At 37.6% G+C, this 16,467-nt stretch overlaps 1 protein-coding gene across 9 annotated transcripts in view; it reads right to left on the bottom strand.

Moving 5' to 3' along the window:
* Positions 1–66: 66 nt before the first annotated feature.
* Positions 67–16,467, bottom strand: part of MBTD1 (mbt domain containing 1) — a 37,616-nt gene continuing 21,215 nt past the window's right edge. For all 9 annotated transcript variants that reach the window (XM_075441081.1, XM_075441082.1, XM_075441083.1 and 6 more), the window contains 5 exons: positions 15,881–16,028; positions 13,188–13,270; positions 12,383–12,617; positions 11,664–11,741; positions 67–4,001 (listed from right to left, as the gene is read on the bottom strand). In XM_075441081.1, the coding sequence (XP_075297196.1) occupies positions 3,883–4,001; positions 11,664–11,741; positions 12,383–12,617; positions 13,188–13,270; positions 15,881–16,028 (663 nt within the window). In that variant the 3' untranslated portion in view covers positions 67–3,882. The remainder of the gene's footprint in view (positions 4,002–11,663; positions 11,742–12,382; positions 12,618–13,187; positions 13,271–15,880; positions 16,029–16,467) is intronic.

Raw genomic sequence — 16,467 nt, 5'->3', positions numbered from 1 at the left:
TAAAGCAAACAACCACTATTCAGAAAAAGACTTTTTATCATTTTTATTTTGTGTAAAAAAGGCAAATTTAGTGAATTATTCTCATCTTGTACACAAAGTTATAATTTTAATGCTTTTCACATCCATGCTGAAAATCTGCAGTCTCGTAAAAATGAAAGTAACATTAATTTCTCCAAAAGCATTTTTTCACTTAGTTATGTACATTGCGTGAGAAAGCTTTAAACACTCTCTCATTGACCACACAAATTACCAAGAAAATAAAAGATTAAATTTGTACAGATATTGATCTATATATCAAATACATACAGAAATGATGTAAAAACCCTATTTGTTTAATTCCCGCCCCCACATTTTCCCAAGGGCCAAAGCTGATGCCTTTTTTGTATAAATGGCTGTGGCTTTGTTTTAAATACGAAAATTAAAAGGAAGAAAAATTCAGTTTAAATCACAGTTTTTTAAAATCCCTTCCCAATAAAGGATTGTTACCAAATATATTAGCACCATCGTACAAATATTGACGGGAGAGGGTATTCACATCACATAAAACAACAATAAAAAAACAAACACACACTGAAACCCGTGTTAGTATCCGTAGAACAAGGAACTCATAACTGCTTTAGCTTTCCTCAGATGCAGCACGGAAAAGGTTAAAGAGTTGTATTTAAAATAACATAAAAATCATAGATCAGCAGAAAGATTTTGAGCAATAAAAGAAGGGCAGCTGCAAAGTGAAGTACGTAACTTGTGCTACCTTATGGTTATAAAAACCTGCTACGCCAAATATTGAAATTAGTTTGACCCCATGGAAGGTTTCAGATGTTCAACACTTTGCTGCTCTTTTAGCCAAGTAACAGGGCTTCGAGTACAACAAAGACATAAAAATACCTCGAGCCACGTTACCAAGGAATGCTTTACAGATACAGTGCAGCCTGTACTACAGGTACCCCAGCTGACGGCCCAGTCTCTGGGGAGACCGCTCTAAATACCTGTAGAATTTTGCTCAGGTTTTCCTTAAACCTCTCCTCAGCAAGTGACTTCAGTTGGTTCCTCCTGTGGCTTGCTTAGGACAGACATCACTTGACAATTACAGTTAGGTATATTTTGAATTCAGAACACGAAGCTCCTAACTGAAGTCACGTGTGTGTCTCAGAACACAAGGCAACTCACATACTTTAGTGTTTAATGAATATTTTTTAAAGAACATTATAAAGACTGACAGACTTCAAATCCGATCCTTGTATTTTTCCAACACAGGAAGCGTGTTCAACTTCAGTGCGAATTTTCCCTCTGGACATTTGAAGACCAGCACTCAGAAGTCAGGTATGACTGGGAAACCAAGTTCTGAGTCTGGGCGATGCACAGAAGCCCAAGGTTTCACGACTTGGCAATGTACTTTGCTCATTACCAGCCCAAATTTTCACATTATGGAACACAAATTAATGTAACAGTTTTTCTACTGAAGTCAGAAGCTACTAATGAGAGAAGAAAGCAAGATTGTGCCAACCTTCTTCCAGCTGACTGGGTCAAACTGCAAGTTGTCACATTCAAAAATAAATTAAAAAATAAATCAATAGTGATGTACTTACCAGACCAAATCAATGCTTGCAGAGCTTGATGTTACAGCAGGTTAAATGGAGAACACAGGGGAAAAAAAAAAAATAATCAAGGTTCAAAGTGTCGCTACAATGGTCTCTAATCCTACTCCAATCCAGGCTGTTCAAACAAACACGACGGCAGGTCAGATTCTGAGAGAAGGTATTTGAAGTCTACCAAGCCTGACAAAGTCCTTTTTATGGCTATTTTAGAGAGCTAAAATGTCTTTACCACCTGAAACTAAAGATACTTATAACCTGATAACCAGATTATGTCAATGTAAGAAGCTGTTGTTAGAAAGGGGTCATTATTTCAGAAATTTTACCAGTAAGGGAGAAAAGAATTCCAGACATTCCTACACTATACAGGACATTTTTCACTTCCAGTAGTAAATACAAAACTTTACATAATTAACCCCTCTTGCATAGAATGAGGTAAACCTGTGCATATTACCAATACTATGTACCCAAAGTTAGAGCAATATTTTAGAAAATAATCAAATTGCTGGTTTTCAACCTTCTATGCAATTTTTTGTTGTAAGCTCAAACAATATACAAAAACGGTCTCCTAGGGCTCTGTGGGTTGATGTCCTTTAAGCATTTCTTAGGCTGTAGGAACACGGGCATTAATCATTTTAATTTTTTTTAAGCCCTAATTTATGGTCAAGAGTCAGATGATCACTGTACTGCTCAGAAGGGAACCTGCTAAGACCCAGAAGCACTTACAGAACACATGCAGTTAATTCCTGAGAGTTTAGTTAATGAACCTTACTGGTAAAAGCTAAAGCTCTTGATGGACGTTTTTCCAGTCACAGCTCTGCAGGGCTGATTAAGCATTTTACTCATCAACTCCATGAATGACATCACTTACAAAAATGTACAAAGTTTAAAAATATGGAAAGATAAAATCCAAATTATTAAGAGCTCGTGCTGAAATATTTTGCATTTTACTGGTAGTCATTTTCACCCTTTTACATGACTTTTGCCTTTAAACAATCTGGACAGTTAAGCAGAGGCAGCTAATGGGATACTTGAAGTGAGACAAAAGGATCCCAGGCAACAAGCAAACCCAGTTTATGAATTATATACTAGACAGTATATGGTTTATATACTGGTCTCAAGTCTCAACTTCTGTATTACACTATCACAGCACAAAAGGAATATTGCAGGCTGTGCAGAACTGAACTCTTTTTTTAATCCACAGCGTATGACTCCTTTCAGCTCACCTGAAACCACGTGGAAAATTGGTTTTGAATGTTCACAAGTAAGTATTTCAGATGGTAAGGAAACACCTAGGTCTTTCTGAATGGAAAAAAAATAATCAGAAGAATACTCAGAAGTTCCTTCCCACTACCAAGGGAGGCTGAGTTACTGTCCGTCTACGTTTCTTTAGTCTGAATTCATAGCTAGAACTGATTTTCCAAATGAGGGAATTTTCTAAAGTTCCAGTTTGGCATAGGGCTCTGTAAACATTTGCTGAAGAATTCCAAGACTACAGACATTCATGCACAGACAAGAGCTTTATAGTCCCAATCCAATGCCCACTGCAGTCAATGGAGACAAGGCTACTGATACTAATGGGCACTGAATCAGACCCTAAGGAACTTCTTTCTTCTTAAAAAAAACTCTTATATTTAAAAAAAAAGTATTTTAAACTAAATAAAAACATCTTGAGAAGTTAAAATCTTCCTCAGGCGATGGCTCCATTGCAATTGGGGCTACTCACTGAGTAGAGCTTTACAGGACTATCTTCCACACACAATTTATGCCTCTAAATTAAGGCTTAAATGCCTTATTTTCACAATAAAAAAAAAAACCCAGAGGCGTGACCAGTGCAGTTCACAAGAGTCTAAACGTCTCCCAACTTGTACCAAAAAGGTTCATTTGTTATGACAGTTCATATGTATTTGCAACTATATCTTCCTCCAACCGCTTCCCACAATCATGCTAATTAAACTTTAATCTTACCAAAAAATTAGAATTTCAGTTCTTGTTAACAATGCACAATAAATCTGAACTTGAAAATATTACAAAATTCTTTCAAAAGCTTCAAATACAACACAAAAGTGTCCATTCTCGTTTTTAATAAATTGAAAAATCTTTTTCACTAAAATAGTTTCCCCGCCCTTCCAAAAAATTCTGAACTGAGTCTAACTCATCTACAGTTAGCAAAGTGCCCCAGGTACAGTCACCTGAACTGTACCATCAAAGTGGGAACAAAACCAGTCAGTCTCGGAGAAAGGCTCTTTTCCTATCACCAATACTCTGCCCCTCACTTTTCTGAGCTGCCTTATGGTTCTTGTTTGATGTAGTAACTGGCAGATCCATTGCTCTCCTGATCAGACGCTCCTTGAAGGAAGCTATACTCTTCTCCATCTAGTAACTCCTCCTTCAGCTGCAATGGAGTCACTAAAAATAAAAGACGAACATTAAAGATCCATAAAACTCAAAGCAAGCACAACTTTTCCTTAAATTTACTTCATACTATTTAAATTGGGAACAGACCCCAGATTTCTCATTTTCTTATATTCTGCATTTTAGTGACTCTTCTTCGAACACTCAATATCCCACAAGAAGTAGATGCTTTCTGACCGTAAACTGAACCTTAAGTTATGCTCTAATATTAAACACATTTGAAAAAATTACTTACAATACTATATTCTCTACCAGGTTTTCTCATGCATTTACTATTTTAAAACACTGGTTTAAGAAGGTAACTGAACACGTTAATAGCAGTAATGACTGTTGCTCAGAACAACACTTATTTTACTGTTCACTTCCTCTTTAGTCTTTACGTAAGGAAAAATAAGATTAACTGTCAGCCATTTACAATCTATGAATCACATTACTTAGCCAAATTACTGTAAACGGTCTATATGAGACAAGAAAAAACATTGATAGGATTTCTCAATACATCATTAAAATTTTAAGATCTCAGAAGGTAAGTGTCATTCAAGCAAAACATTTTTGTAGCTTTAATCTTCTCTCTTCACTCTTTTGTAAAAAGAAAATAGAAATGAGATCTAAGACATGAAAAAAAAGTTATGAATAGCAATAATGTCATGATTACTTTTCCAGTTTCATTAATGAATAGTGATAATTATCAAAATATGAGCACAATGAAAAGAACACAGGAAAACATGTCAAGACTTTCGTTAAAGGTGCAGTACCCACATTAAAGGGTTGATTATACAAAAATCAATGGTTCTCTGTGACCAAATGAATGAGGAGAACATCAAAGCTTGTAGCTACTGAATACAAAGTTTATATGCATATCAATGTATCTTGAAATGCAGAAATGTGCAGTGAAAGCAAAAATAGCCTCCATAACCTGTTGCTACTAGTAGCCTTGCAATAACTTACAAGCCATTTGATTATTCTTTTATTATTTTTCTGTCATCTTCCATGTTGAAACAAACTCTTGTGCTGAATAAAAATAAAATTTAAAAATTAAGATATTAAAAAAATGTTAAAAAGTTGCAGCATAACGCAAATTCTCCTCACTTCCTTCTTTAATAGATGCCTCCTCCCACTTACATGCACCACAATCCCTTTTCCCTGCATTATGCCCAACTATGATCAAGAATCTTGATCTGTGGAGGACAACAAAAGTGCCGTCTAAACGGTAAGACGTAATTGGTTACTTGGATGTGCTGCTAATACCTTAAGCAAAGGCTACACAGAGGGCAGGGATACAATCTGAAACCCTCCAGGCATGTTCTTTCTTCTCTGCCCACCGCATTTGTGGAATACTTCTGCAGGTACAAGAGTAATAACAGTCTCCATAACTTGGCTTGCGTCTGGCTAATCTGAACCTAAATCCTTACATTTAGATATTTAATGATACTTTACTTCATTTGTCCCTATACAGCTTTTAACTACAATTCTCTTAGGAAAAGCTTAGCTACAGCTATGCAAAAGTCACTTGAAAAAAGAATAATAATAAAGCCAATGGAAGTCATCTGGCTAATTATCTTGAAAATAAAAGGGATGCAGATGCACAAAGTACTCCCTTTTTAAACAGTCTCGGTGATCTCCCTGAAGACAAAGACTGTGTCTGATGCAATGCCATTCAAATCCCCAACACATCAATACTGAATGGAGCAACATGGTCCAGAATACGTGCAGAAGTGGGGTGAGTCTCTCAGAACAGTCTCCTTCTCTGACAGGCTGGCTATAGGCTCTTTTGAAAAGTGAAGCTGTCCAACAGGTGCATTTCAGTGCCTGAAAGATCATTTCATATGACTCAAAGATGCAAAGTACTCATGTATGCTGAAGAAGCACGACTCCGCTAAAGAGCAAAACCATTCATACTATACAAGGTGAAGAAGTACTGAAACCTCCTCCTGTGCTTATGACAGCACAAACTGGGAAAGAGTGGTTCAATGAGCCTTACTGAGACCTCCAATAGACAAGAGGTTTTACAGCAGATGCCTGTCTACTAATCTTCCACTACTTCCATTTAAAGCCCTATAAGCATCTCTTGCAGCGTGCCTACATCCTGGCTACTGCTACTAAAACGTGTACGATGCTGAGAAATATGCATGCAATTAATAAGTTCTGGTCAATCTCAGATATGTTCTTAGCTTATTATATATTATCAGGGTTACACCCTTCTGTTCCCCAGACTTAAAGAGTGTGGTCTTGCTGATTTCAACTTAAGTTTAAACACTTTGGACAACGACAAGGCTACATCACAAATAAAACTAATTTTGTCCAGCCTCTCCAAAATTCAGAACTTTGAAAAGTTCCCACAAAATGATCGTAGAAAGCATCGGGTGTCAGAAGCCAAAGAAACTCAGGTGTTTTGCAGGAACTCAGAGCTCTAATGACACAGAAAACTCAGACTGTGTGTGTCCGTGCACTACATAAATGCACTTTAGGTGTAGATCTGCAGCAACAGAAGAAGAAAAGCTGTGCACAAACACACACTCCAGAACACTCTCTCCTAAGCAGGGCTTCTCTTTTGCATCAAAGACTCTTTTAAAAAACAGGCACGTACACATGAGTACCAAGCTGAAGCAAAAATAAAGGAGTTCTTGAGAGGTGTGCAGAAGAGAGTCAAGGTTTGTCCTCGAGGTCTAAAGGCAGCAAGCAGGTCACCGTGTCCCCTTCTGTGAATGCATAACACAGGGACAAGAGAAGCTGTTCTGGACCTGTTCCGCAGTCCATGAAAAGTGCCAACACAGCAGCCTGCTCAGACTAAAGGGAGTGTAAATCAAGCAAATCTGAAGCTAACTATCAACCTGGCAACTGTCCTGCAGGGAGAGCATAATCCAGTTTGTCTGAAAAATCACATTGCTACAACATATTTGTTAGAAATAATTTGTTTATCTGCTACATTACATTGCCATACATATTAGGAAAAGGGAAGAGAAAAAACTACCAGACCCTTGCAGCAGACTTCTATAATTGAAGATTGGTTATATTACATAAACCATCCTTAAATAAGCACAAAATTTTAATCTACTTGCTCAATATTACTGATAAATGAATTTTGAAGAGTTTTTCTCTGCTCACTCATACAGATGCACAATTATACTGTTGATACTTAAACCAAACCCAGGTTTTACAACAAAAATGGGGAAAAGATCAAATTCTAAAAGAACAAACTATTTTCAAATATATTTTCTATATTAGCAGTCCACAAGATTTCTAATAATGCTTGTGTTCTGAAGATCTTTTCCCAGGTAACTGCCTTTTTCTAACACAAAGGCAAAAAAATCACTCCTTATTTACTGTGTACAGCTACTTTCTCTGCAAAAGGTAATTCACACTAACTTCCTGCTTACATCAAATATTCCCAAGTCTACATTACCATTCAGTTTTAGAGTGCACTTTTGTATTCTGAAACCCTGCAGAGATCCTCTGTGCCTTTTTGCTTCAGTAACCCACAGTGTGGCATCCTATCAAGTTCTAAAACAGTCACAATCCTTCTCCATGATTAATTTAGTGTCATGGTGCATTGGTGAGAATGAAAAGCTTTCTAACAGAAAAAAATAAAACCAACCAAAATTTAAAGGGAAAAAGAAAATGAAAGGTTTGATGAGTCAGCATATTACATGCTAGACCATGCTCCGTTCCCCACCCTGTCCGTCACATCCCTCTGCAGTAACAGACTGATGTGGCCAGTTACCTGTTTGGAGGCTGGGACTGAACTCTCGGCCAGTCCTGGGAGGCTGGAAGGCCTCCGGGGCTGTCTGTGCTGGAAGGGTTCGATATGGAGGAGGAGTCAACTCGCCATCACCAGAGAAGCTCCTCCGCACCTCACCTGCCATGGGTGGGCTGGACAAACTGACAGGTTTCTTCCCAACTGGTATCTTCCTCTCTAAACATCAAGTCAAACTAAAATAAACACTTGGGTTAAAGTGCATTAGGTAACTCAGAGTGTTCACTAAGAAATGGCTCTGCTTCGTATTCGCTGATTCTGGAAAACAAGGGCCTGTACAATGGCACCATTCGGTTATTATTGGGAATACCGATCTCAACAACCACACTTTAGTTACTGAATTCTAGAGACTGGCTGGTAGGACTTTAAGTGCAGTGCTTAAAAACATGATCCACTTATTTCGTACTCTATCAATGAAATACAAACGCTGTAACTTGCTTCTGCTGCAGCTACGCTGCACAGTCAATATACAATCCTCTGGTTGGACGTCCAAGACATATGGGGGCTCCGTTTGGAACTGCAGTTGTTTCAGCGTGTGAGCCTAACAGAGATAGAAAGGATGGTTCTGGGGAAATAGTCCGGCCTAGACAAGTTTATCACCTCCAGAAACCTAGTTTAAAAATATATAGTCTTAATTTCTTTAGAATGGTGCTTCCCATTTCTACAGTGCCTTACAAACATCAATGAGCATTTTGGTGTTTAGAAAAAGTATCTTCTAAAATGCCCTCAAATTATTAAACATTGCATTCATGAAAAAAATGTTACGAAAACATTTCCCATGCAAATTATTAACATGTTCCTCCTTTATCACTAAGATGTTCCCATTTTGTCTCTGAGGAAACTTCTCTACAATGAGGTATGCAAGCACTATAACACATCTCTACTGCTTTCAGCTATATCAAAATTATGGTTGCCAATGCCTAAGTATTCTCAGTACTGTCAGATAAAGACAACATGACAAAAGCCTAGCTCTGAAGAGAAAAAGTAACTAGACTATGCATATGCTAAAGATACTGATCACCATGCTTAAACATTCTTCTTACAAGATGACTTCAGGAGGAGCCTTATAGAAAGATAACACCATAATTACGTGTGGTCTACAGAACTGAGCTTTTACAATGTTGAGGTCACATTATAATTTCAATAACCTTATTCCAATATATACATCTACTAGAAAGCAGACTATATGAGCAGATGCTGCATATTACATCAATGAATTGTCTAGGCAAACTGGTAAGTTACCCTTCAAGTATTCACCTGCACAGCTCTCTGACCAGTAGGAACCCAGGACAAAATCCTACCCACTTGAAATAAACACTACTGGAAACAAATTTGGAAGTGATTCCGGAGTATTCACAAAAGCACTCACAAAACTTATGCATGCAATTAGAAATTACCAAGGAATACAGTAACTATCCAGCAAAAATAGAAGCTACATGCAACTTGATCTTCCTTCCTCGGAACAAAAAGCAAGTGGCAACGATGGACACGGTGCTGGCTGAGAACGCAATGACAAAGCAGAAGTCCTAAGGCATAATTTCAAACAGTCCACCTGGTATTTTGCATGCACACAGAACACATTACAGTTATAAAACATTCTAACTAAAAAGCAGAAAACTAAAAAAGGTAAAATAAACGTATCTTTACAATCCAAATGCTAGTGAACGGGTTCACTGTTGACACGATGAGCTCCTTGCATAGCAACATGCTAAATCTAAGAAAAAATTGAACGCTAGACCAGGTAGGATGCTAATTTCTACTCCCTTTTGGACAGTCTCCTTATTTAAAATAGGCCAAAGACATTGTTACAGCTTAAAGAAATTCCATGCTCTGTGTATCAGCAATCACACCAAAACAAACTCTCTGGGCATTCCCAACAGTTAACGGTAACAAATGATGCTTAAAAGAAATCCTAGGAACACCTGTATTACGATCAGCCTCTACACAAAAGGGGTACCAACCTGACATTTAATTTTTCTGTCTTCATTACTAAATGTGTGCTCATTAACTACTTGTAAGTCACAATGGCATAGGGGAAAATTAACATTATGCTGCCCATCGTAGATTTTCAAGAACGGAAAAAAGCACAGCTGTATTCTCAGCTCCAAATTTACTTGTTTTTGTGGATTAAAAAATTCTCCTGAACCAAGAACTCTTAAAATCTTCTCTTGTATTCCTTTGCTGTCGAGAAGTTAAACATTACGGCTGGATGCGATGCTTGTTAGATTGCTCCCACTCAGTGTTAGGTGAATGTTAATCCAGCTGGTTGCACTAGTTTCTGTCGTGGCACACTAGAACAGGAATCTGACTTTCTTGCCTTTTACCACGATCCCATTAGGGCAGAGTTCACCATGTAGTCACTTCTACTTCACACCGAATACACGCTACTCGCTTCTCAACGGACTCAGTGAGGAGGTAAAAATACTGCATTAGAAATCTGCATCATTCTGCACAGCAGAATGACTCAAAGACATTCTGGAGTATGTTGTGAGTACATATGAGGGAAAATACGTGGAAGTAACGCCTCTCTGTGCTAAAAATAATCTACTTTTAAGACATACGCAGAGTTTCTTGTTAATCAGCTGTGGTTACTTTACCAAGAAAGCTTTACTACTCTGTCACATAAGTTTTCTGACTGAAATCTTTTCAAAATAAGACTTTATTTTTATTTACAAATGCTGAACAATAAAAGGCTACAGAAAACATTTTCTTAGTATTATTTCCTGTGACTCATAACCTCTGTTGCCATAACCTACTAAGAATAAACATGTAGGAGGCAGCCAACTATGACTTCTCATGACCTTGTTCTCTCATCTCCTTTTGATGATTAAGTAGATTTCTTAGCATTGAGTGAACAGTCCAGAAAAGAAATCCATGAGAAATCCTCCCTCGTTTCTATAACCCACATTTACTTCAGGTTAGTGAGAAATGAAGAACAAATTCCACTCGAACAAGTCTCCTTCCTCTGGCACTAGATAAGGGGAATTTCCTTTCCACTGTTTGTGTCACACTTGCATTAAGAGAGACATCAAGAAACTTTTGCAGAGGTATTAGGTGGGAGGAGAGGGATAAGGTAAGGAGCAGGATGGTCTAGCATAGCTTGCTAAACAAAATCTGCTCAGACAGTCCAGAATTATCCAAGAACAGGTCCCACAAAAGGCAATTAGCAATATAGCCATCTCTCCCTAGCTTAAGGCAACAGCACTCACAACTTTCTCTAGATATTCTCAGATCAGCAGTTCTTCTGTACCCGAATTCTGTTTAAAAAATACTGCTGCAAGATTCTGAACAGGACGTGGATTTTACGTTTATTTCCTCAAACAGCAGAAAGCAGAAACAGTGCAATGTTTGAGACACCTGACAAGAGGTTGTAACAACTTCTAAAAATAATCATACAAAAGTTTTATCTGCATACAGCTTCCCACAGATGTCTCATCTAAAAAATTGGCAATTAAGTCACTTTTTTTGTGTTAAAAAGGAACCAGCTAGATGGTAATTCAAATGTTCTGCATCGCATTCTTCCTGATCCAAGTAGCTTGGTTCTTATTCCTACACCTGTGTTACAGAGAGCAGAGTTAAAACTGTGTTGATACCTGAGTACTTTATATAAGGCAGTATACCTATACAGTTGATGTATTGTTTAACTAAAACGATGCCTGAATACCGAAAACATTCTCAGTTTTCCACCTGCAATTCATATAGATTATTATTAGCTACACCAACCCTCTTGCAAGTTATAAAAAATGGTTATCCTCAATGAAAAAGTTCCTTTTATGGCATACTGCACCTTTAAGCATAACACCCGTTTACACACAAACATTTCCAAGTAAAACAGGGACTTAGGGAGAGACCACAAACTTTTTAAACAACAGGAAAAAAGCAAACACTACTTTGTCACCCACTTTTCTTATGTCCTTTGTACTGTTGCGATTTAGCTTTTTTCTTCTGTTTTGATGAACTTGACTGGCTATCTCTGGATGCTGCAAAATATTAAGAATTCAAAATTAAAGTTTAGTATTTTGGAAAAACACTTCAGTGTGTCAAAGCTACTACACCGCTAGGGAATTTCTCCTTAGTGACTGAAGGCAGAATACCTTTATCGTGGGAAAAGCCTCCCATTGAGCTACCTCCAGTAACTACTACCATCCTCCCATTAAACAACTAACAGTTCCCAATTATTATTGTATAACTTGACCTGACAGGATAAGTCTTGATGCACTAAAAATACAGCCTTCTCACATAAATACCTCTGCACATGAATAGCTACGCACATGCTGAGTTCCATCAAATTCGGTATGTAAAGCACATATATTTGCAATCTTAAAGCTATATAAATTCTCCGTGATATTATCCAGAACTGACTAGTAACAGGCTTCTTCCCTGGATCAAATAAGCATCTCCTGGCATTAAATATATAAGTAGCCACAGAAATGCCCAGAAGTACTTTAAAAGTCAAGATGGAAAAGATTAGAACTGTGTACTTCTAAGCATCAGCAAGAATTTGTTCTATTTTTGTTATACCTGGTGATTTAACTTGAAACGGATGAAGTTAGGAAAAATCATCACTCATGAACAAGGGCCAGTAAGCAACTGTTAGCTTATTCATAAAACAGGAACTTACATTGTGGTGCTGGAGGCTGCAGCTGATATCCAGTTAGCTGACACCATCCCACTGGATAGAGGTCTGGGGACTCACAATCCACCCACTGATCATATTCATCTTCCCACCCATCAAAGTGTATCCTCAAAAGACGATGGATAATGCGAGTTACTGTGGCCACACATACCAGGCGAGGTTCCATCAGATCAACAGCCTCCAGTTTCATTCCAACATGAAACCCGTGGTTTGGGACTTCCTGAAAAGCAAACACAAACAAGGCAAACATCAGTAAACAAACTTGTGAACTGAGATAGCTTAAGCACAGCGTTGAAGCGAATACCTCAGTCAACTTAATGTACGAAAACACAAAATAAAAGTATCATTTATAAAGTTTCATGTACCCCTGTATTTAACACTTCAGAAATATTCAAGCTTAATATAGAACCATAGAATGGTTTAGGTTGGAAGGCACCTTATAAATCATCTTGTCCAACCCCCCTGCCACGGAAAGGGACACCTTCCACCAGCCCAGGCTGCTCAAAGCCCCGTCCAGCCTGGCCTTGGACACTGCCAGGGAGGGGACAGCTTATCTGGGCAGCCTGGGCCAGGGCCTCACCACCCTCGTGGTGAAGAATTTCTTCCTTATACCTAATCTAAATCTACCCTCTTTCAGGGGCAGGGTACTCAAATGATTCTTCTTTCTGAAAGTCTCTGTTAGCTTTTCAAAAAAGTGTTTAATGAAATGGGTCAATACCACAGACTATGCAGACAGAAACTTAAGATAACACTAATTACAGTTTAAATACAGATGTATAATGTTTATTACCTTATTGAAGAGCTTTACAGGTGCTGCTATTGAGTCAGTTTCCCTGAGGTAGTCAAACCATTTAAAAGGGAGTTTTGCATAACCTGTGAATTTTAAACAACATTTTCATACATCAACTGTAAACTTCATGCACAGGAACACAACAAAAATAGTATATTGGCACTGTGTTACGGCTAAAAAGACAACAAAAGTAAAACATTAATATCAGAAACTTCCAATCTCTGAGCTTTGGTCTAAGGGACAAGACAGTCATCTGGACACTGCCCATTTGCAACAAGTAAGATAATGAACCTCTGGATAATACAGAAAGTGTCATTTAATGTTAAGATTAATCGTTCATACTTGAAGCTTTCTGTCCACGTAGATCCTTGATCCCTACAATGCCCCACACAATTGACCCAGAACAGACTGAACAATTAAGCACATCCAGTGTCTTTCCTGTGGGGAAAGAGCTCTGCTTTTGAAACACTTGAATTGTTAGGAACAGAGTGATAAGAACCAGCATGGATATTTTAAAACGTAAATAAAGCTAAAAATAGCAATAATACGTAAAATTACAGGTGTTTCCCCCCCATCTTAAAAGCTATTATAAAGGGAAGAAAATAATCTCTCAAATATATGTAGCTTTTGTTCATCTACTGAATATGCATAAACATGCAGGACTATTTTTTAATTTGGGCAACTTCTACAACCACTTAAGCCAATAATTCTCAAATTCTAGCTGGAGCAACAACAGCTTGAAAGCTTTCTCTTTGCTAGTATGCAGTGTTACACATTCTGAAAAAACCTGCAGCCTAGTGGGTGTGGCATGAGGAGCTATGGGAAACAGTTGGATCTCATCTAAGTGGAGGCACAGAGCTCCCACCGAGTCACAGCTCAGCAGTGCAGGGCCAGGCTCATCAGGTAGCTAATATCCACAGCCCAAAATGCAAGGCCATTCTTCAAAGTGTCTAAGCATCTTCATCTTCTACTGACTGCAGCAAGAGATTAAGATGTTTGGAAGGAATGAGCTTATAAAGTTCAGTGATTTCACAGTAACCTATTTAGGTTATCCACACTGCTAAATGTAATTTGGAAAAGAGTATTCATGTTAGGTACGCAGTATCTGCATGAACAGATGTAGCTGGGTAGTTAACAATCAATAAGGGTAGTAATGTATCAGCTTTGCATATTAATGCTTTTCTTAATGCACAGTTCCTCTGACTAGACCAATATATTTGTACGCAAGCCCCTTAATTAACTTCTCACCTCACACACACTAGAGACACGTGCACATGGTCCTTCTTAGAACAGTCAGAATTAAGAAACTGTCCATTTTCAAGCTCATAATTTGGAAAGTAAAATACACCTCATAAAGGCCAAGAGGCTTTGATCTTGTTAAATATGTTAATATGCATTGCATTCTGTATTTTACTCCTGTTAATTCCTCTTTCAAATGACTTTTAGATTATTGCATGTGTGATTTATAATTGTCTCAGTGGATGTCAGAGGACTTACAGAAAACTGCAATAAAAGGGAAAATACACAGGCAGAGAAAGAATAAGGTTGCCACCATACAAGAAACACATAAGTATGATAAACATACTAACAACAAAATCCACATACTATTGTGTATGTAATGTTTGAAGGGTAAAGAGGAAAAAGTTTCATTATAGAAGGAAGAGCTATTCTGTATTGTCAGTTTAACGGATTTATGTCTAAATTGATTGATAGGTATTGATATGCATGCTTTCCTCTCTCACAAGAACTCTTCCTACTGCAAGAGACTTTTGCAGGATGTATTTTTGAGGGGTGATTATGGCCATGAATTTCTAGGCAATAAATTCATTAAGTGAGCTGACTGAAAAATAATAGTACATCTGTCCACCTGCACTTTCCACATGTTCAAAGATGACAGATTACTTATTAGTGTACAATAATGAAAATGACATGGAATTATTTTCTTCATGTTGCATTACACTTTCTTTGTAGTTATTACCTAGAAAAATAATTCAACACATACAAGTAGAAGCCTGCAAGAATGAGAATGAAGGAAAAAACCGAAATCCATAGAACACCATTATTATCTGCTGTTATGCAGCTAGTTACAATCCCCTTTACAAATTGCTAGAACAAGACAACAAAAAGGAAAAATGAAGGCAATAGTCTTCTGCACGCATATCTGCTAGAGGACAGACAGCTTTTTCTCACGGAAGGGATTATGCAGCATAAACCTCTAATGGCTACTTCCTTGAAGCTTAAGTTTGTTCATATTCTTAAAAAATCTTAACTGGTATTGTTGTGAATTAGCCTAAGTCTGAGATTCTTTACAAAGTTCATTAATCCTTTTGGTAGCCAGGACTTCCCAAGCAACGACATATTCTGAACAGTCCTTTTCTGTGACTAGCATACTTCCCACTCACTTAATGGATATACTATTCAGCTCATGGCTATCCTCAACTCCTGACAGCAAAAGCAAATTATTTCAGCCAGAGAATTAATCAGATGTTCAATTTGACTTTTTCCTCAAAGAAAAGTTTATCATCTCTGTTTTAGGCTACTTTGAAGTTACGCTGTTGTATTTGTTTCAGACTTGAGCAAGTCCTAAAAAGTGACATGAATTTTGTAGACTGAGTTAAGAAACAAAGCATATGGCACATACAATATCACTGAAAAATATTCAAAATACAATGTGGTCAGAATGCTATATGTACCTCTGGGTGGAGTTAGTTCAATCATGTTAATTTCACAGAAACCAACAGGGAAAATAGAAGGGGAAGTGGCATGGTAACAAAACCAATCAGACCCATCTGCTGCTTCTGAGCCATCAATCCCAATCATAAGATAGCCATCTGCTAAAACCTTTGTAAAGAAAAACAAAATTTTACATTAAATACCTTTAACTCTGTGATAAGGCTAGCAAGAAAGCATGCCATGTTTCAAGAGTGAAAAGTAACTCAGTAACAATGGAAGTACACTTAGAAGGACATTCAAATATAACAAAATAAAAAACATACCTGTCTCCACGACTGTGTTTACTACTGGCAAATGTACCTCTGTTAACTGCAAAGTTATGAGATGAACATTTCCTTTTTTCTGATCTCTAGTTCATTTTTCTTGTGAACATCAGTTCTACTTCTAAAGCTTTATAATTCAGTCTACCCTTTAGCTTGCAAGGATATTCTGTACACCATCAATAAGAAAAAACCACTCAAAATCATAACCACACTCCTCATTGGTAAGGTTATGCAATTCCGCTAAGGTACTTTGTACATTTTTTTCCCTCTTTTAAAACAGATTT

The sequence above is a fragment of the Opisthocomus hoazin genome, chromosome 21 (genome assembly GCF_030867145.1).
Source record: "Opisthocomus hoazin isolate bOpiHoa1 chromosome 21, bOpiHoa1.hap1, whole genome shotgun sequence".
NCBI classification, from domain to species: Eukaryota; Metazoa; Chordata; class Aves; order Opisthocomiformes; family Opisthocomidae; genus Opisthocomus; species Opisthocomus hoazin.
This window is presented reverse-complemented; position numbering and strand designations above follow the sequence as displayed.